The sequence below is a fragment of the Otolemur garnettii genome, unplaced genomic scaffold (genome assembly GCF_000181295.1).
Source record: "Otolemur garnettii isolate 467f Iridium unplaced genomic scaffold, OtoGar3 scaffold00090, whole genome shotgun sequence".
Classification (NCBI taxonomy): Eukaryota; Metazoa; Chordata; class Mammalia; order Primates; family Galagidae; genus Otolemur; species Otolemur garnettii.
The window spans coordinates 7616815-7638286 of NW_003852485.1; the positions used below are offsets into that span (position 1 = coordinate 7616815).

The 21472-nt window shown below is 42.5% G+C and overlaps 1 protein-coding gene across 3 annotated transcripts in view; it reads left to right on the forward strand.

Annotated features, from left to right (window-relative positions):
- NOSTRIN (nitric oxide synthase trafficking) overlaps positions 1 to 21472 on the forward strand; it is a 58937-nt gene that overhangs the window by 14988 nt on the left and 22477 nt on the right. For 2 of the 3 annotated variants that reach the window (XM_003795163.2, XM_003795165.2), the window contains 5 exons: positions 6377 to 6460; positions 10051 to 10113; positions 10313 to 10394; positions 13004 to 13066; positions 15525 to 15623. In XM_003795163.2, the coding sequence (XP_003795211.1) occupies positions 6377 to 6460; positions 10051 to 10113; positions 10313 to 10394; positions 13004 to 13066; positions 15525 to 15623 (391 nt within the window). Of the gene's footprint in view, positions 1 to 6376; positions 6461 to 9898; positions 9941 to 10050; positions 10114 to 10312; positions 10395 to 13003; positions 13067 to 15524; positions 15624 to 21472 lie in introns of those variants that run through there. The other variant, XM_023516356.1, reaches the window with a different exon arrangement.

Genomic DNA, 21472 nt, shown 5'->3' on the forward strand with positions numbered 1-21472 from the left:
CATTTCCCCATGACCCTGCCCTCTCCTTCTTACTGAGCCCCTTGTAAGCCCCAGCCCACCTGGGGACAGTGTTTGCACAGCTGTGTCACCTGGGTGGTCAGTGTTGCTGTACCTTTGCTGCCTGGCTGCATTCAACATGTTCTGCAAGATCCAGTCACCCACTTTGATGGGTCTTCCTTAACTCCAGTACCCTGATCGCAAAACAAAGTGCCCCCCAGTTCCGTGTGCAGGGTTAGTGCTTGCCTCTGTCGCAGCTCTCACTGCCTGCACTGCTCCCTTGTCCGTCACCTCCCCTGCAGCTTGAACTCCTGGAGGGTCTTTGTATCCCACTGGCACAGGCCTGGCCCACAGTAGCATTCAGTGGCTGTCCACTGAGTGAATGAATAATGTCTGAGTGACTCTGTACCTCTGGGCACTTGTAACTTTTAAGGAGTTCAAGTTAGGCCATTTCTGAGGAGAAGCAGACACAGCATATTATCTTGAACAAAAGCTAGAAAAAAAAATAAAATCTCAGAAGAGACCATTTATCCAGCACAACCCATAGACCAGGCACAGTATTAGATGCGACTTTTCCTTGGTCTCTTTAGCTCTCACAACCCCAAGTGGCACATATGTCCTCTTACCCATTTTTAATTTACAGCTGGGGATATGACAAAGATGGCACATTTTGAATCCCACCCAGCCCTGCACAGGCTTGGTGTAGGGCATCCCCCATGCAAGCAGGCAGTTATGAGCACCGCTCTGGGACAGCCAAATGCTCAGGGGTCACCTCCCTTCACAGAGCCTGAGGGTCCTCTGTGGGAAGAGACTGCAGCCATCAAGCCCAGTGACTTTCAAAGGCTGTAGCTCAAAGAGTCTCAGGAACCCCCAGGGACCACTTCAGAGGTGAGGCGGAGGTTGAGTGAGCAGGGCTCTGTGCCCCCCTCACACTCTCTGCCACTTAATTAGGACAACCTTATTAGTTATTTATGCAAAATGGTAAGGTGCTGTGTAAAATTTTGTTTCCCAGTTAAAAAGCTTTGAAAATTGCTTTTCTTGTCCACTTAACCTGCACTAATACATTCCCCTGCCCCATGCAGTAAGTTTGCAGTAAGTTTGGGAATGAACAGACATGTAGCACCTGAAGTTCTAGAGTTACACAGCTCATATATTCCTGGGGCCAGGGTGATCAGTGACGTGGTGAGACTCTTGGACTGGACACCCAGGAAGGACATCATTCAGGAGTCATCCTCCCATCTGACCTTCTTTGATACTATTCTTGGGAGCCAGGATGGAGGCAATCAGTAACGGTTACGCTGTGGGTGTCCTGGGCTGGTGAGTGAACTGGGCCACTTGAACAACAGAGCTTCAGTGTGAAAATATCTTCCAAGTTGCCAGTAAAAAGCTTTAAATATAGACTATTTATAAGAATAGCTCCTGTCTTTCAAAAGACATACTGCTAAAGCTTGGATGGAAAACATCAGCAGACCAGGCCTCAAACCAGAAGCTGTGCCTGGTCCAAAGTAGGAGGTAAAAGATGAGGGTGATAACATGATAGAAAAAATCGAGATTACTGAAATTCCTCTGAGTTCACGATGAAGCGGGGGCTCTTTCACCTGCTTCTTTCAAGCAGGAGAAGGCCTTAATTTTAATCTATTCCTCATAGACTCAGGGGCAATTACTTTTGTTTGGTTAGTCGTGCTTTTTTAAACTAGTTTTTATCATCTTAATTGTATTAAAGGAGGATACTCTAAAATTGATTAGATGGCCATTAATATTATTCTTACAGTTTAATTTGTGCTTTATCTAAAATACTAAATCTGAAACCACATACTTTCTATCTCTCCTTTCTTTCAAAGTGTAATTTAAGATCTAAGTCAAACGTTGGTCTTTGGCTTATTGATCTTCATTATGACCAATGAAAACATATTGAGCTGCCTTGCATGGTGAGGGGAAATGAAAATATATATCGATTAAAAATCAGTATGTGGCTCAAGGAGTAGGGCGCTAGCCCCATATGCCGGAGGTGGCTGGTTCAAACCCAGCCCTGGCCCTGGTCCCCCCCCCAAAAAAATCAGCATGTGTCATTTTTCTGGTTCAGAGAATCTTTAAAATACACTTGAATGCATATCCTGAGATGGAGTTACCCATCAAAAGATATATACATTATCAATTTCACATGTGCCAAGACAATGGCTTGGAGAAAGTATGTTAAGTCATATTAGATATGGTAGCCGATGAATGGAAAGAAAAAAGATGAAAAGGGATAGAAAATTTAAGCACAATGAGTGCTTAATGAGCACCTCCCTTCAAAGGACTAAGAAGAAACCAGTCTAAGCAGGGGCTTGCATTGCTGTCTCTGCCCTGGGAAAACACCAAGGTCGTTTCAGGGCTATTTAGTAGGAATCCTGCAAGGATATACCAGGGGTGCCAAAAAAATGCATACACATTTTAAGTGAGGTTATGCATGAATAACTTCGAAGTAATTGCTACCGTAATTCAATGTGTAGTTTGATATTTGCTCAAAAGATGGTGTCAATTAAACCAATGCTAATATCACCATGTGACAGGTGTGAACAGAATAGTTTTTTCTCTTAAAATGTGTATACAATTTTTTGGACATACTCCCCTTGCACTGCTTCGTTAGACCATAAACATGGACGAGCCACACAGACGTGTTTGTTTCCGTTTCCAAACATTCTGACTGATTAAAATGACAGCTCTCTCTACGTTTGCCACTTGGAATTTGGCTTCCTATAAAAAAAGTGCTTTTTTCTGGGATGAATCGATCTATTGACATCTATTAAGATAAAACCCATTCATGCCAGAGGCCTGAGAGCCTCTTAGTCATGGGCAGAAGAGAGTGAAGGGACAGTGACCCACCCCTTTCCTCCCTACCATGTTTTATTTCCTTTTCCTATGACTTGCAGAGTAAATTTGCTGAGGGTCCTGAAAAGGTCATTAGGGCTTAAAATGGATAAGTAGATGATTATAACCTGTTTATTTGGTCAATTTAAATGCTAGGCTCTGAAGCCCTTTGGAGTCCTTAACAAATTGCAGGCCAAAGGAGAAAGGATCCAAGAGGGCTGTTCAGAGAGCCTGAGTCCAGCTCAGGGCAGCCTCACAGGGCCAGCATGGTGACCTTTGAAGTCAGAGTCCTTGCCCTTCCCTCTTTTCCAGGTGCTCACACCCCTGCTTGCATCCCCAGAAACACCTCACACTGCGTGGATGCTTCAGAGTGGGCTCAGGCTGCACCGAGGCTGCTGTAACTGGGTCTCTAGCTGCTAAGCTGCCAGGAACGTGGTGGTTCAGAACACTGCAGTTAGGGGCGGAGGGAGAGGCCATAACAATTCTTAAGAGTACTTTTGTTTGACCTTCCCCTAGCTCTCCACCTACAGCCTCTCCCCACAACTTCAGAGGCAGACAAGTTGGGTGGCAGGGCTGTTCTCCAGCCAACCTTCTCAGCTCCCTCATGTGTGCCCTCAGGCAAGTGACTGACCAAGTGGTCTGTGCCTTGGTGTTCCCCTCCATGAACTGATTAAGGAAAGTATACTTGCCTTGAGGAAGTTATGGTGGCTTAATAAGGGTATATACCTAAAACAGAATAGTGCCTGGCAGCTCACACCAACAGTTAGAATGGTGCCAGGTGTGGCGGCTCACACCTGTAATCCTAGCACTCTGAGAGGCCGAGGTGGGAGGATCCCATGAGCTCAGAAGTTCCAGACCAGCCTGGACAAGAGTGAGACTTCACCTCTACTAAAAATAGAAAAACCAGCCAGTCATCATAGCAGGTGCCTGTAGTCCCCACTGCTCAGGAGGCTAAGACTGTAGGATCTCTTGAGCCCAAGTTTTTGAGGTTGCAGTGAGCCATGATAATGCCACTTCATGCCAACCCAGGTGAAAGACACTTCATTAAGAATTCCAACCAAGACCTGGTGACAAGGCCATTCGTGCATTCAATCATTCCTGACATACATACCAAGCACCTCCTGTGTGCCAAGCATTCTTCTAGGCCCAGGAATACAGCAATGAACAAAACAATTCTTGACCCTCACAGAGCTGTCTACATTCAAGGGTGATCACCAAAGTACAATGAAAAATCACAACATGGTATAAGATGTAATAAGCACTAGGACATACATAAAGCTGTGATACGCTGGTGACAAGGACCCTCCTTCAGATAAGGTAGGCTTTGAGGAGGTGACATTTGAACAAGTCCTTTTGGGATGACATGAAGGAAAATACCATGTGGTTATGTAGCAGAAGTACTCATTCAGCAGAGGCCACAGTCAGTGCAAAGGCCCTGAGGTAGGGTGGCAGGTAGCCACTGAACACAAATAGAATGAACAAAAGAAAAGGGTGACTGGCAGGAGGGATGTCAGAGAGGGAGCCAAGGCTCAGATCATGGGGAGCCTTATAGGTCAATGGCAATCGTTCCAGTTGGTGAGCCCCTATTAGGCTTGGGTTCTCACCACATTTTAATCTTCATAAAGCCCCTCGAAGTAGGTCTGATTACTGCCTTATAACATTGCCTGAAGCCACCCACTGAATGGTAGAGACCTCCGGGGATTTTAGAACATGAGGTCTCTTCCACCTTGCTCGTAACCACTGCTCTTATTCCCTCTCCATTAGTTGAAACATATTCCTAGAACAGAGAAATCTATTTTTAAATACTATGACATATTTATTTATCAGCTTCATTATTTTAAAATACTTACCTTAAACTTTCTTAATTCCAAGTAAATTCTGATACCAAATGTGTGTTTTCTGCACCCAGGCCTTAACATACAGCCTACAATAGACTCCTTTCTCTCCAAAAGTGTTAAAAACCAACTTAAAGCACAGCTGTACCAATAGGGGAAGATGAATAGAAATTTAACAACAGATCAACAGCCCATAATGTTTGGATTTCATTTTATAAAACAGAGCTGTCTATCTTTGTTTGGTTTATAATACTTGGTCTAATTTGTGTGAAAATGTGCAGATATTAGGTTAGTTATTGGAGAGTTCTGGAATTGTTTCCCAAATGAAACGAAGCCATAAATAATTCTAAAAATATTTTATAGTAAAAACAGAAATGAAAGACTGAAAAATGTAATAAAAATTCTGTGGTCTCTGCTAAAAAGGGAAACATAAAATAAATTGAACTTCATTTCCTATATTTTTATTATCCACAGTCAGAAGTGAGATGAAGATGCCCTCATTTTAGCTACAGATGGGTCTATAAATAGACAAGGTAAAATAAGTAGGAAATGAGAATGATTGAATCAGTCCAAAGGAATCAAGGAGTTTGCTCTTGGAGGGCATGCCCAGATTTCCTACTGAGTCTTGTCCTGCATAGAAAGGAATTCACTTTCTAAATCTGGCGTTGGCCACTACTGCAGATTCCCATTAGAAAGCTCCTGCTTGGTTAGTTCAATTATAGTTTATCATTTTATTGCCCGCTATTATAATCTAGAGATAATCTGATTAGCCCTAATGTCCCAAGAAGAGTAGGACAGTTTTCTGCTCATTATTAGTTATGTTACCTTTTAGGGATGTCATAGCGAAGTGCCACGGCCTGGCTTAAACAACGGAAACTTACTGCCTGGCAGTTTTGGAGGCTGGAAGTTCAAGACTGAAGTTTCAGCCTGGTTGATTCCTTCCGAGTGCTTTGAGGGAAAACCTATTTCGTGCCTCTTTCCTGGCTTTTGGTGACTTGCTGACCATCTTTAGCATTACTGGGCTTGTGGGTTCATCACTCAGATCGAGGCCTTCCTGGCACTCTCCCTGTCTGCATGTCTGTTTCTGTGTTCAAATTTACCCCTTTTGTAAGGACATATCCGTATATGAGCTTGGATGATTAAGTTCACCAACTCATCATAGAAAAAGTGCTCTGAAGGGTGGACTAGGCTTTGGTGTCAGTGCACAGCTTCCAAGGGGAGTACTTGGAAGGTGACCATAGTGGTATTCAGCAATGAGGGGTGTAGTACTTTTTCTAGGATGAGTTCAAGAACTTAACTGTCTGACCTCAGAGAGTTTGAGCCCACCTGAATGAACTCATCTTTATTTGGTCATCTGCAAAGACCCTATTTCCAAATAAAGTCACATTCACAGGTACTTAGGACTTCAACATTTTCTTGGAAGACACAATTCAACCCATAAGATAGTGTGAAATATTAAAAAAAAAAAAAACCCAACTCTCCCCCTTCATTGGATCCTCTTGGATATCTTTAAGGATTGTGCTTAAGGACAAGAGGATCCTTCCAGTAAACTAATCATCTCTTCTTAGGTAGGTGTTACATTTCCAGCCGAGCTCTCCTTCCCGTGTGTGTGTGTGTGTGTGTGTGTGTGTGTGTGTATAGTTTTCTTTGATTTCTGGCCAGCACATCCTATTTAACTAGTCTTTTGTTAACAGGGCAAACCTGGAGATAAGCTATGCCAAAGGACTTCAGAAACTGGCAAGCAAGCTGAGCAAAGCTCTACAGAACTCAAGGAAAAAGTAAGTCTCATGGCAGAGGCAAGGCAAAATCATTCTTCCAAATAGTAAAAAGTGACTTCTGTTCATTTCTAACTTCCTCTGACAAATGTGGCAGGTATGTAATGTCAAGCAGGGATTTCCAGCTTTGTGCCAGGGACTGTTTTAAAGACTTTTGGATATTCCGAATTAATCCTCACAACAAGCCTTGAGAGAGATGATTATTATCCCTATTTACAGACAAGGACCTGAGACTTGGAGAATTTAAGAAACTTCCCCCAACCACACAGATAGTGAGTTTAGAGCTGGATTCATCCTGGGTTTTTCTGACTCCTGAGGCCACATTCATAACAGGCCTTGGGGAGGATAATTAGCTTGGAAGGTCAAGTCAGAAGCCTTGAGGTCAGGAAGTATGAATTCTGCATTAGCTCTACTCTGTGACATTTGATGAGTGACCTGGCCTCTCTGTGCCTTGATTTCTCCTTCTATTAGATGGAGTAAAACTATGTGCACTATTGCCTGTGTGTGTGTGTGTGTGATGGGGGTGCATATAAAATGAGATAATAACGTATGTAAAGAGCTCAACACATGAGTGGCTAACAAAAGGTTGGCTCACATTCTTCTCAACACATTGTAGCACCAAGAATGAAGTAGATTCCTTTTTAGCAAGGAGAGAAGAAAGATATTAGTATTTGAAAAATGGTTCATTAGCAATAATTGGCCACGAAGATTTTTGACTAATGCATGCAATGTGACCCTAAACTGGTGGTGCCATTGCAGAGATCTCTTTTGGTGAAGAAAGAGAGAGGGGAAGGGAAGGAACAAGGAAGACTTGGAAAGTTCAAATTCCCATTTCTCCTGAGGCATCATCAGTAATAGAAAATGGCTTTGAAATTGCTCTCTTAGCTTTATTTGTATTTTTAGACAGTATTTTAGTAGACTGCAAAGGAGCCAGAATAGTACAGTGGTTGAGGATAGATAGATTTTCATTCACACTGCCCGAGTTTAGATTCTTTTAATAGTTTTCCCCCTTAACAGCTGAGTGACCTAGGACAATTTGTATTCTCATGAGCTCTTTAAAATGGTAAGACATGTATTTTATCTATCTCATATAGTTGGTATGAGGATTCATTGAGGTAAGATAAGAAGTGTGCTCAGCAGAGCCCCTGACATGAAGCAAAAGCTTCATAAATGTCCCTTAGGATTTTGATTCTAATTATCTCCTAAAGAATGAGGCTCGGTGCCTGTGGCTCAAGTGGCTAAGGCGCCAGCCACGAACATCCAAGGTGGCCAGTTCAAATCCAGCCCGGGCCTGCCAAACAACAATGACGGCTGCAACCAAAAAATAGCCAGGTGTTGTGGCAAGCGCCTGTGGTCCCAGCTACTCGGGAGGCTGAGGCAGGAGACTCACTTGAGCCCAGGAGTTGGAGGTTGCTGTGAGCTGTGATGCCACAGCACTCTACCTGGGGGGACAGCTTGAGGCTCTGTCTCAAAAAAAAAAAAAAAGAAAGAAAAGAAAAGAAAAAGAATGAGATGTGTTGGGGTAGAGGGAGGGGTGTGCTACCCTGGAGTATAACCAGCTACTCCAAAGAGTTGGCATGTCCAGAATGTTTGGTTAACTTGAATTAGCATGATATTTAATGCTAAATATTAATTAATTTTGATCTATACCAAAATCTGTGTCAGATGCTTGTACAGACAGCTCAGGTAATTTCTGGTTTAAAATATCAGTGAAGTGAGGGTCAGAGAAACCAGCTGGTTCTCCCAAGGTCATGCAGGAAACAAAAAGGGAGCCCCTACATTTAGCTCCAGCTGCCCCTGAGGCCCCACACTCAGTGTCCTGCCCTCCTGCCCAGCTCCTCTGGGGGGCAAATGTCAGATTCTCTTCTCACAAGTGTGCCTGACTTCCTGTTAAAAAATCAACTCTATTGAGGTTTAATTAGCATGCAATCCTAAGCACCCATTTTAAGCATATGTTCTGGTCGGTTTGCATAAATACACTGCACAGCCACCACTAAAATCAAAACACAGACATTTTCATCACGCCAAAAGGCTCCTCCTGCCTATTTGCATCCTTCCCCCCCACTCAGCCTTAAGCAACCATGGATCTGCTTCCCGTCAGTATAGATTGGTTCTCTCTTTTCTGCCCCTGCCTACTGTGGTAAGCATACAGCAGGTGCTCTCTTGTGGCTAGTTCTGCACCTGGTTCAGGGTGTGCAGGAAATTTGGCATCTTTGGTCTACTCTCATTCTCAGACTGCAGGGTGCCTCTGAGCCATTCTGATCAGGCAGGGATGAAGATTCTCCCCTCCCTCTTCATCAAAATCTACCAAGGCCCCTCTCTCTGGGGATCATTGATATGATTAGACTTACCGTCCCGACCTACAAAGGCAGACTATATGGGCCACTAGGAGCTGGGGAGTGAAATAACTTAGGAGACCTGGAAAAATAGAGTTTGACCCCCCTACTTAGGTTAATTAATTGGTAATTTATTTTACCTGCTGCAGGGGCTGCTGCTCCGAGAGACAGTCAGCAGCCCCGAGAGACAGTCAGCAGCCCAAGTGGGAGGGTGAGTTGCCTTTTATAGGCGTTGTGCAAGCATATTACAGAAGCAAAACATGCTGGTTAAGGGGGGGTTACAACTCGGGTAGTCATGGATACAGCAATGGAACAATAATTAATACAGCTTCGGTTGACAATGGATACATCTCATATCATAATGGTTATGGTTATACAACAGTAATTAATCAAGTCTCAGTGAGTTTCCCACCATTGTTTGTCTACTGAGAACTTGGGGGTTTTGTGAAACTTGGGACTTTCTTCCTTGTACCTGAAGCTTGTTCTTGGCAACCCTAGTGGGGAGGAGGGGGCCTGGGAACGTGGCTGGGAAGCAGTGTTCTCAGCCACCATGAGGGGAAAAGGGACTTGCCTTGTTCCCGAGTTGACTCTGGGGGGCGAAGGGAGGAGGAGGGAAATGGGCTGGAGTGGGGGGGACAGGTGAGGGCTGGGGAACAGGAGTGGGCAGGGGAAAGAGGGCTGGGTTATAACAGGGAGTGAGAGAAAATGACTCTCACCTTCAATCCTCCCTCTATGCAGTAAGAGAAGGGCAGAGCTATCCTTCATGTTAAATTAGGATACCACCCGCAGGACCATAAAATAGCTGAGCTGTTGACCTAAAACCCAGCAAGGAAGAGGAGCTGGACTCCAACCCCAAGAGCAGCAGCAGGATGTGACCAGGGCTCTCAAGCCCTTTATGCTGTAATTTCTCTGAGTCTCAGTTTATTCATCTGTGAATGAGGAGCCGAAAAGACTGTCTGTGACCCTAGCATCCTATCACCCCCCTGGTCCCACCTAAGGCTATGTTATTTCCCTGATTCTCTACAGATATGAAATGCGAAATGAAAATCTGAATGAAAAATGACTGGGAGAAAAGCAGTCTATATAATGAATAGAGTGCGAATAAATATATTGGCAGAATTGAATCTCCTGGAGAAATTGAAATAAGGTTAGAGAATGCATGCAACTGCGGACTGCAGTGTATCAGACGCAATGCCTTCTTTCTCAGAGTTTCCTTGAAAAATGATGCCCACTTTTCCCCTCTGTTTTTGCCTCTAGCTGTCTCAGCAGTGCCTGGGCCTGGGCCTCAGAGGGCATGAAATCCACAGCTGACCTGCATCAGTGAGTGCCCCACCCTGCCTTGCTCCAACTCCAAAAGGAGTCGTACATATGTAAGGTGGCTGTGCCGCAAATATTGCCTTTCCAACTTGCACTGAATATGTACGCCATGGCACAGCATTTTATTTCCCCGGAAAGTAATTCGGAAAGTAGATGTACATCCTAATACTGTGCTAGTGTGTCTTTGGTGTTTTATTTCCAGAAAACTTGGCAAAGCAATCGAGTTGGAAGCCATAAAACCGACTTATCAAGTCCTGAATGTACAAGAGAAGAAGAGAAAATCAGTGAGTCAAAACTTTTCCTTTCTCCCCTGTTGAAAGGTTTATGTCTTCGGCCCAGGGAGCAAAAGGTGACCCAAGAGTAGTTCTAGGTTTCAAGAATTTATTATAAAAATGAGTAAAAACACAGATCCAAGAGTGGTACACAAGGATGTTTATTAGAGCATTGTCTATAGTGGTGAAAAACTGGAAACTACATCATTCGAAAAAAGATGATGACATATTCAAACAACGGAATACTTTACAACCATTAAAAATCTTATTGTAGCCAGGAGTGGTGGCTCACGCCTATAATCCAAGGAGTCTGGGAGGCCAAGTTGGGTGGATTGCCTAGACTCACAGATTTGAGACCAGCCTGAGCAAGTATGAGACTCCGTCTCTAAGAAATAGCCAGGCATGTGGCGGTCGCCTGTAGTTTCAGCTACTTAGGAGACTGACGCAAGAGAATTGCTTGAACCCAAGAGTTAGAGGTTGCTGTGAGCTGTGATGCCAGGACACTGTACCAAGGGTGACAAAGTAAGACTCTATCTCAAAAAAAAAAAAAACTTATTGTATACCAGTGGTTGTCAACCTTCCTAATGCCGTGACCCTTTAATACAGTTCCTCATGTTGTGGTGACCCCTGAGGGTTGTATATGAATTTAATCACATGGGAATTTTTTCACGATATAATGTTAAAAAAGTGGAATGAAGACATCTAATAGCTAATATCACCTCAATTTTATAAAATAAATGTGTATACTTGCATGGAAAAAAGAACTTGGAAGAACCTTCCCAAGATGTTAATAAGAATTATCTTTAGATAGGAGAATTGGGGGTTATTTTAAATTTCATTTCTTGTATATTTTAGTATTTTTATTTTTTATGATTTTATTTATTTGTAAATAGAATGATAAGCACAATTTTTTTGAAAGATTCTTTCTATGCATAGCAGCTTGAAATTTTATAAAGGTAATAATGGGCAAATCTTTCAAATTAAAGAAAGCTAAACAATTCTTTCAGGGGCACCTGGACTCTTCCAGCTTATCCTCTGGTCTTAAATAAATATTGTTTGGCTTTGACAGGACTGGGGTCACAGTCACTATCTGTTTCAGGGCCAGGTGCAGGTAAGACATTCCTAAGCCATAACAGGTGGTTCTTGTGAAGGGAAGGGATAGTAGCTAAGGGGGGGTTTCAAGGCCAATTAAGCCAGAAGAAGCAGGTGCTAGTAGTAGCATCTCAGAAGGATGAGGAGATTGAGGAGATTTGAGAATGCTGTGATGGAAGAGAAATTATTAAAGAAGTATTCAAACTCACTAAACCGAGTCGGCAAGTGTAATTGCTGTTTGTATGGACATACACGTGTTTGACCAGATGGATACTGTCTCTAGGTCTAGGGTGATGGATAGAAATGTATAAGAATTTCTAGAAAGCAATATCATCTTCTGCCTTTGCAAGCCAACCTAATAAAAACAAAAGAATCGTGTATATCTTATTAATTACAAAATATTTTCCATGCTACATAATAATATGATAGTTATTAAGTTAGTTTCTGTAGGGCTTACTATACATTAGGCACAGGGCTGGAATGACCACGACGCCCCCTACCGTGTTGCTCCAGTCTATCATCTTTTCTAAACTGCCTCGTCCACTGAAGTCCACCATCCCATTTCGCTGTCTCACAAAAGAGAAAAAATTAGATTTTATTTCAAAAATTACACTTGTTCCACATTCCAGCCACATACATAATCAAAAGTGGCATAGTGCATACAATTATTTTCACTGTATTTGTTATAATAAATCATGCACTAAATTTAACTAACTGGTAGAAATAAAAGCATAGTGCTTGCTAAATCTCAGTGTGGTCGGGTAGTGCCTGATCTATTGGGACTGTGGCCCAATAGATCCAGACCTCCCTGAGAGGTCGCCTAGATTCCATCACTATTCCTATCATTCCTTTGGCTATGTAAAAGTGGAGGGTGGGAAGGAATATAATTATAATTAAGGATTCAATTTCTTTGAAATTAAAGAAATATTCACTTTAAGGGCAATGGAGACACTTAGCAAAATTAGCACCAGTTCTCATGGAGTTGAAGTTTTCCCCACATGGATTGATGTTGAAGAGCCTGTGATGGGACCTGCAGTGATCCAAACCATATAAAGGCCTCCTCCACATATGTATGTGGTATTTACATGGTTATAGATTGGAAGTCATTATTTTACCAAACCCTGTCAAGAAATACTTGACATGGGGATGACAGAGTTCAGCTACTTCTTCCCATGTACATGGCCATTGTAGGATTTTGAAATTCCCATGAATTATGAGAGCAATTGTGCCAGAGTTAATAAGCCAGCACTGTGACTCTCTCAGTTCAGGCTTCTACAACAACATACCATAAACCAGGTGGCTTGTAAATAAGACAAATGTATCTCTTTCAGCTCTGAAGCTGGTAAGTCCAAGAGCAGACACCAGCCGCTCAGGTGTGTGGTGAGGGCTGGTTCATGGCTGGCTGTTTACACTCACCGTCACCTCATGTGGCAGAAAGGACAGGCAGCTTCCAGAGCCTCTTTTATACATTTATTGCAGTGACTAACCAAGAAATCAATACATGTTTTCCTTTTTTTCCTCTTCAATAGCTTGATAATGAAGTTGAAAAGACAGCAAATCTTGTCATTAGCAACTGGAATCAGCAAATTAAGGCAAGTATTCACAAATACCATTTGTGTAAACTGTTTTAGGATCGAATTTTGTTACTTTTATACAAACACAATCCCGTGTTCCAGTGTTAGTAATTCTAAGTCTTAACTGAAGAGAAAAATGTTTCCTCACCTGAGTTATTACAAACATATTCACCCAAAGCAATAGAAGTGCATGACTCTAAATAGGATTATGATTTATAACTAACACATAACATTTATCATGTGCCAAGTGCTATATATTTATATATTTAGTCATCATAACAACCCAATGTAATGGGACCTTGCATTGTCCCATTTTACAGATGAACAAATGGAGGTGCAGAGAGGTTCGGTAATTTGCCCAAGGTTACAAAGCTTGTTGATGATTGAACCAACAGTTGTTGCAGGTCTATAAGTTCTTGGGTTCCAAGGTCACCGCTCTTAATCATTATACTATATACTGTATAATTTGCAACTTAGGGCAAAGTGACAAACATCAACTGAGGTCTTTTTTTTTTTTTGTAGAAGGGTGTTAGTGACTCCACCTCACTAGTAAGGGTGGCACAATGAGGAGTGGGCAGCGGTATGTGAGGGAGGATGTATAGATCAGCTCTACAAGTATGCGCTGTCCCCTTCTTGTGCATAACTATGATTCTTATTTTCAAATAATTTAAAATTTAGTTAGCTAGACAACATATGTTCAGGAAATAGTGAATACAGTCTAAGGAGAGGAATTATGATCTGGTGTGGGAAACTAGAGCATACCACTATGGGTTCTTAAGCAGAGAAAATGACAGATGGACTCCATATGTACAGAAGATTATTCTAGAGCAATCTAGTATAGGAAGAATTCATTTCAGGTGCAAAGGACTAGAAACCAGGAAATCTGCTAAGAAAACTCAATGAACTCCATTGAGGAGGCTTGCATTCCAGAAGCTGAAATTTTCCTTTTTCATCTCCAAAGTGTTAATGCCCAGAAGACCCTTTATAAATAAACAGCCACTAGTGCCAAATAACTAGTGATGGATGCCTCAGAAATACATGGCCCCAGCAAGCTTCGGAGACATCTGCTGAAACTAAGGCCTGACTCCATGAGATCAAGGACAATTAATAAATGTTTAAGATAAATGAATCTCTATACAAACCGTCAATATTTTAATGTCCCAGAAACAGTATCCAGTCATTTGTTTTTAAGTGTTGCTCTTGCTTTTATGAGCTTTCTGTAAAAGGGTTTGTTTCTAAACATCCATTTTCTTTAAATATTTAGCTTTCAATCCAATACAATGGAACTAATAGCAAAAACAATGTCCAGAAGCTGCAAGTGCCTCCAAGAACCCAAAACATCTTTTATTGTTTCCTATTTTCTACCAAGTCATTTTTCTAAATAAAAAGACTTTTTATGAAGAGGGATAGAAAATTTAGAGAATATAAAATTCTTGGATGGTAATCATTTTCTGTCCTGGTTATAATTCAAGGGATTCAGTATGTCAGTGATGAAGCACAGGCTTCTCAGAGCCACAGATGAAAAGCCTTAGAGCACCAGGCAGCTTGCCTCCGCTTTCATTTACCAGCTGATGGAAGGTGGAAGAAGAGGGCCATAAGCTTCCTAGTCCTTTTGTTTCCTTCTATAGAGGCTTTCCATGTTTAGAGGGAGGCAAAAGGCTTTGCTTTTGATTCCAGAGGTAAAATGCCAAGGAAAGAAAGCCCACAGCTCTGTCCAGTCATTATCTGGTTTTACAGTCATTGCAACCTAGAGGTGAAAAGCCGAAGGATCTTTCAATCAGCCCAGTTCCTGAATAGGCTAAATCCACCTCCAATCAAACGTTGTTCGCTTGTCTTATTTCTGGAGCATCACCTTCAGCCAAATGCAACTGTGCAGCGTAGGAAATGAACACCCGAGGCCTCACCCACTCCCAGGTGAGACAGAGTGTGGGGTGACTCTGAGCTGAGCATTCCCCCCTTTTACCTCTTCCTCTCTCCTAACTCCAACAAGAGGAGAGCATTTCACACGATGCCAGGCAAGTACACAGCTCTTGACCTGGGTGTCAGGGAGCAAAATTTTGACACTTACTGGAAATTTTAAGAGAACATCTTTCAAAAAACCCTCAACTGTTGTCTATGTTGGTTTCAAAGAATGATTCTGGCAGTCTTCTGTGTTTGCTGTGATATTGGTTGAGGTACAGCCATCACGCTCACTAGAACATTGTTTTGGAAGATTTCAGGCCTTTGGTGATTTTGCAAAATGTATAACTCTCTTGAGTTTATCCAACATAATGAAAAAATATGCAAGGTTCTAGTAAGTATTGGCTATTGTGATGTTTTAGGTAGATGTTGAGGCAAGGGCAGGAATAAAGAACTAAAGACACACAATTATTAAAGCTAGCGTATGAACACGCCCTGTTTCAATCACAGGAGCTTTTCTGTCGATCTCAGTTTCTGCTCTTTTTTTTTTTTCTTGTTTGTATGTTTTTGACTCTAGGCTAAGAAGAAATTAATGGTGAGTACCAAGAAGCACGAGGCACTTTTCCAGCTGGTAGAAAGCTCCAAGCAATCCCTGAATGAGAAGGAGAAGCGGAAGGTAAGCAGCTCTCATGGCCGGCTGTGTGCAAGTGGCTTAGAGGCAGATGGCCACACAGAGAACTGGCTGATTCCTCCCTCTCTGCAGGGTCTCAGCGGAGACGTACCTTAGCAGAGCATCAGAAGGGACGATAAATCATTCCTGGCCCATGCTTGTATATATTTTTAAACTTTTTTATTTTTTGAATTTTTTTTTTTTCCAAGACAGGGTCTTGGTATGTTACCCAGGCTGGTTTCAGACTCCTGAATTCAAAGGATCCTCCTGCTCCACCCTCTCAAGTAGCTGGGACCATAGGTGCATGTCACCACACCTGGCCCACATATATTTTTAAAAATATTGATGGTGCCTATGGCTGAAGGAGTAGGGTGTTGGCCCCATATGCCAGAGGTGGTGGGTTCAAACCCAGCCCTGGCCAAAAACTGCAAATAAATAAATAAATAAATAAAATAAATAAAATATATATATATATTATTGACAGATGACAAATGAAACCAATGGTGTCCAAAATTTTTTGAAAGGGAACCCTCTTAATTAAAAAAAAAAATCTCTCAGCTCACCCCCAAAGTAAGTTAAAAAATATATATATACTCTGGCTCTGCACCTTAGTGGTTAGGGCACTGGCCACATACTCTGGGGCTGGTGGGTTCCAACCCGGTCCTGGCCTCCTAAACAATAATGACAACAACAACAACAACAACAAAATAGCTGGGTGTTGTGGCGGGCACCCATAGTCCCAGCTACTTAGGAGGCTGAGGCAAGAGAATTGCTTAAGCCCAAGAGTTTGAGCTTGCTGTGAACTGTGATGCCACAGCGCTCTACCGAGGGTGACATAGTGACATTCTGTCTCAAAAATATATATATATTTCATAAATGTTGTATGTTATGCATAGTACTTTATAAATTATACTAATATAAATATTTTACAGCATAAAAGTAGAAATGTTTGCAGCATGAGATAAAGATGAAATAATATTTTAGATTATTAGCTAACCATGATGCCTTTGTATAATTATTAAGTAATGTTTCTAGGCAAAATAAACACTTGGAAGAAACCTTAGCCATAGTAAATATAAATGCATATTTTTAATGGTCCTCTTGATAATTTTAAACTTTTTCATCAGCTTCTCACCAGCCCTCACTAGCCCATTTCGATCTGTGCCTTTCTTGTGGCTGATGACGTGCTTGTAACCAGGAGCAGGAGAGCATGAGCTCTGACTTTTCTGTGGCTTCCTTGTGTTTATTCAGTGGTGACATTAATCTCTAGGTCCTTGGCAGAAATACTTTTAAGATGTTTGTACATTTTGCGTATGTTTACCTAAGTGGAGCCAGATAATAAGCCTGTAAAGCCTCTTGATCCAGGCACCTGGCAGTGGCCACATGTCCCTGGAAGCTGGAGGTGAAGACACTAATGAGGCCTGGTTGCCGAGTCCCACCCTTCCCCCAGACTGCTTCAGAATTCATTACTATCCATGTGTGATACCAATGGGACTCATATATTAAAAAAGAGTAAGCTTGATGACTGTTTTTAAGCAAAAAGGACCAGCAATAATATTGGGGTAGAGGAATAAAATCAAGATCAGTGACTCACGTCTGTAATCCTAGCAATTTGGGAGGCTGAGGCAGGAAGATTGCTTGAAGTTAGGGGTTCAAGATCAGCCTGTGCCACATAGTGAGACCTCATTTCTACAAAAAATAGAAAATTTGGCCAGGTCAGTTACTTGAGAGGCTGAGGCAGGAGGATCACTTGAGCCCAAGAGTCAGACAGTGCAGTGAACTATGATGATACCACTGCCCTCTAGCTCAGGCAATAGAGGGACACCCTGTCTCAAAATAAAAAACTAAACAAAACAACAACAACAAAAAACCAAGACCTATTTTCTGTTTATACCCCACCTCCTGTGATATGTGCCTCAGATTAGAAAACTTTGAAATAGTCTCTATTCTTCTCCAAAAGATAAGAGTTCCCCTAAGGAGATACAGCCAGCACCACTGCATGCCAACTGTTCTTAAAAGGAAAAGGAAATTTCATTGCAAGTCGTTCTCATTTCATCCAAGAAACTATCAGTTGAATAACTTAAATTAATTGTTAGCAAGATTTTACCAGGTTCTTACTTCTCCATGTGTTAGTCCTCACAGTTGGAAATGATCATAATCAGGACTGAGTAATGAGGCAGCTTCCAGTGAGGCTGACCCCCAGTAAGTTAAAACACAGAGCACCTGCCCTGCTGGGGGCCTCCGGAGCCCTCATCAGAAGCTATTCTTCACTGATGTCAACTACTGACAAAGGGAAACCAAGAAGAGAATTTCTTCTTCCTACCCTCAGGAACAGCTCCCCCAGGAGGCCAAAGTCCACACTGCAGCTGCCTCGTCCAGCTGGTCTTGTAACCACAGCCTGAGCTGTCATCCATCACACTGCTCAGTCTGGAAGGCTGAACACCCAGGTGGCATTCACTTTCTGCTCACACCTGGTCTCTGAGCCGAGCCTCTTGGTTTCTTGCCCGGTGTCTTGGTCCTCACCAGAGCTGATGGAAACCTCTGTGCTCCTCTCACCTCCACCCACCCACTCCAGTAGGCTATCTGGCCTCCTGCCCCAGAGCAAACAGAAGTCAGCACTGCTACCTACTGACCAATGGCATCTGCAGCAGAGAGGCCTGTCCATCTTGTGCTCTGACTCTGACCCGTCCTGCCTCCCAGAGGCCCACTCTTCATTACCTCACTCTCTCTAGAATCTCAGACCGCCCCGCTCTAATGGTGCCTTCCCACCCGCCTTCTCAGCTCCAGGTCCGAGTCAGTCCTGGCTGCTATAACCAAGTACCATCATTGAGGTGGCTTCAAAAATGGACATTTATTTTTCACAGTTCTCAAGGCTGAAAGTCTGAGATCAGGGTGCCATTTGGTGAGAAACTTCTTGTAGGCTAGAGACTGCCAAGTTCTAGTTATAAACTCACATGGTAGAAAGAGGGCAAGGCAGCTCTCTGGGGTCTCTTTTGTAAGGGCACTAATCCCATTCATGAGAGTTCCACCCTCATGATCTAATCACCTGAAGTCTCCAGTCCTAATACCTCACATTGAGGTTAGCACTTCAACATATGAATTTTGAGGGATCATAGACATTCGTTCCACTGCACCCCCTATCTTGGGACAGTGGGGAGAGTCAGGAAGCCATTTTTCTGTGGAGTGTCCCGTTCTCTCCACATGTGATCATGATGTCTCCTTTTTACACTAACTTAGAGAAGGGGTTATCTCTGCACTGTGTCCAGTTTCCCATCTCCTGTTCACCAAGCCACTAAGAAAGTTCTTGCCTTCAGAAACAATGTCTGTCTTATTGCTAAAGAGGCACTTTTCAATTCTTCCTCTATTTGACTTTTAAAAAGTACTAAGCATCTCTTATTTCTCTTTTCTATAAAATTCTCTTCTTTTAACATTAGCATTACCTCATGTTTCCCCCCTCCTCTTCTGTACTTTTTATCTTCGACTTCTTTATGGACTCCCCTGTCCCTGCCTGACCTTTATGGATTGCACTCTCGGAACATTTCTCTCTTGGGCCTCACTCTGTTTTATTCACCATTGTATCACCAGTGTCCAACATGGTACTCTTGATATCAGCTACTCAATAAATATATTCTCAAGGCTTCAAGGACTGTATCTGTGCTGACAATACCCAAATTTACATCTCCAGCCCCGACCAATCTCTAACCTGCTTTTTGGCAGTTGACCTCAACATGCAAAATTAGACCCCTCTCGTCGCTCTATCAAGGATAAACTTTGTTCCTGTGTTCTGTATATTACCATCCACTGTACCCTCCCAATTCTAACTCTTACACCAAATACTCTTGAGTTTGTTTGCTTGTGTCTATCTCCACTGCTGATGTGCTCTCCCGGGCCACCACCCCCTCTGCCTGCTTTGTTGTAACCAGCAAACTGGTCTTTTTGCTCTCAGTGTTGCCTGTTCTTATCCATGCCCCATGTACAAGCCAAGCTGGCTTTTCAGACGCTTGAATCTGAGCATTCCAGTCTCCTTTTAAAAGCCTCAAAGGCTTCTGGGTGACTTCACATTAAAGTTTAAACCTCTTTATGTGGCCCTTAAGACCTTTTCTGACTTGACCGTTGTCTATCTCTTCAATGTCATCTGTCACTTCTTTCCCTCTCAATCTGTGTCATCCAACCCCATCTAAAAGTTTCTTCTGTATGATGCCAGGCATTTTTGCCTTATCAATTCCTACCTTTACATTTATTCACATGAGAGTCAGTTTCTTTTTTGAGCACTTACTAGGTGCCAAGTTACAGCTTAATGTCATTTTAATTGCAAGGCTGGGTAACTGTCTCTCCTGGTGCCCTAGTGATCCCTAAGTATTTCTACCATCCTGGGATCTAGCACACAGGATGGCAATGGCCTGTGTGGCTGGTCTAGCTCCTTTTTCTATCCTCAAGGCCTTGCACATGACACATTAAGGGCACTCCATGTCTGGTGAATCAATGAGATGTTTGTTCTAAGAGAAAGAGGGAATTCAAGCTTTGACAAGTTTGAGGAAAGATTTATAAAAAGTTCCTTAAATAAACATATATGAGTCTTTCTTTCTTAAAGGGAGACCTGGGAGAAAAAAGAATATAGGAATCTACATTCTTCATATGTATATATATGCTGGAACTATTTGTTGTAAATTGACTGAGCTTAAAATTCTAGTCAACAGCTCTAGAGGATAGCCTGTGAGTATAAATGGTGCCAAAAGTGACTAAGTTCTCATCCTGGGGGTCTGAACATCCTCAGTGAGCATCTAAGGACAGTGATTTAGCAAAGTCCAACCATGAAACCCTTTGAGTCCTTTCACTGTATTATCATCAGATTAAAATTCATAAGCTCATGTTTCTACAGATGGCTCTGGTTCATTACACTTGATATACAAAACCAAACATGCTCTGTGTAGGTCACACATCAGAGCCCAGGGACAGTTGAATAGCTAGCATATCATTAGAATAATAAGGTAAGTGGCACTAACACTTAGCACTTTAAATGAATGTTCTTCATTATTGTAACATTAGTCAAACGTCCTTAAACATAAAGGTCAACCTGAAAAGCTTAGGTCTCTGCCCTTAAAACTTTAAAGCTGCGGCAGTGGGGAGGGGAGCAGTCCTTGATGTTCCGTAAAGAGTGGTGTGAAGACTATTTGCATCAGAATCCCTGGAGAAGATAGTCAAAATTCTGATTTCTCAATACCACTACAGAGCCACTGAACCAATATTGCTACTTGTAGAACTCTGGAATTTTCAGTTTTACAAGCTCTTCAGGTCCTCTCTAGACATGCCAACGTTTGAGAACCATTTATATAATCCAACTTTCTCATTTCTCAAAGACATGAAATTACTTATCTGGGTATTTTGAGAGTGAATTTTAGCTACCCTGGTCCAGGAAGTTTTGTATTACTGTACTTTGATTTTATGGAAGATTTAACAATCAGAATGGGAAATTTGGGTGATAGATGAGAGGGGGCTCTGTGTGCTGGAGCAGATTAGAGGGGAGCAGAGGGAGAGGAAACCATCTGCAAGCTGCTCACAACTTCCAGTGAACACTGGCCGTGCGTGTGCAGTTTTTCACTGGTAATAATTCTCCTTGCTGATCACTGAGTGCTACACCAGCTGCTGGGCTGTGTGCTATGCGCCTCACGTGTGGCACCTACTTAGATCCTCAAAGCAACCCCGCCAACTACGAGCATCATTGTCTCCATCACAGAGATGAAGAAACTGGTTCATGAAGGCTGACTTGTCTGCAGGACTCTAATTCTACAAGTCTGAATCCACAGCTCTACTGCTGGGTTTATATAATGAAAGTAAGACAGGACAGTAGCCAGGCC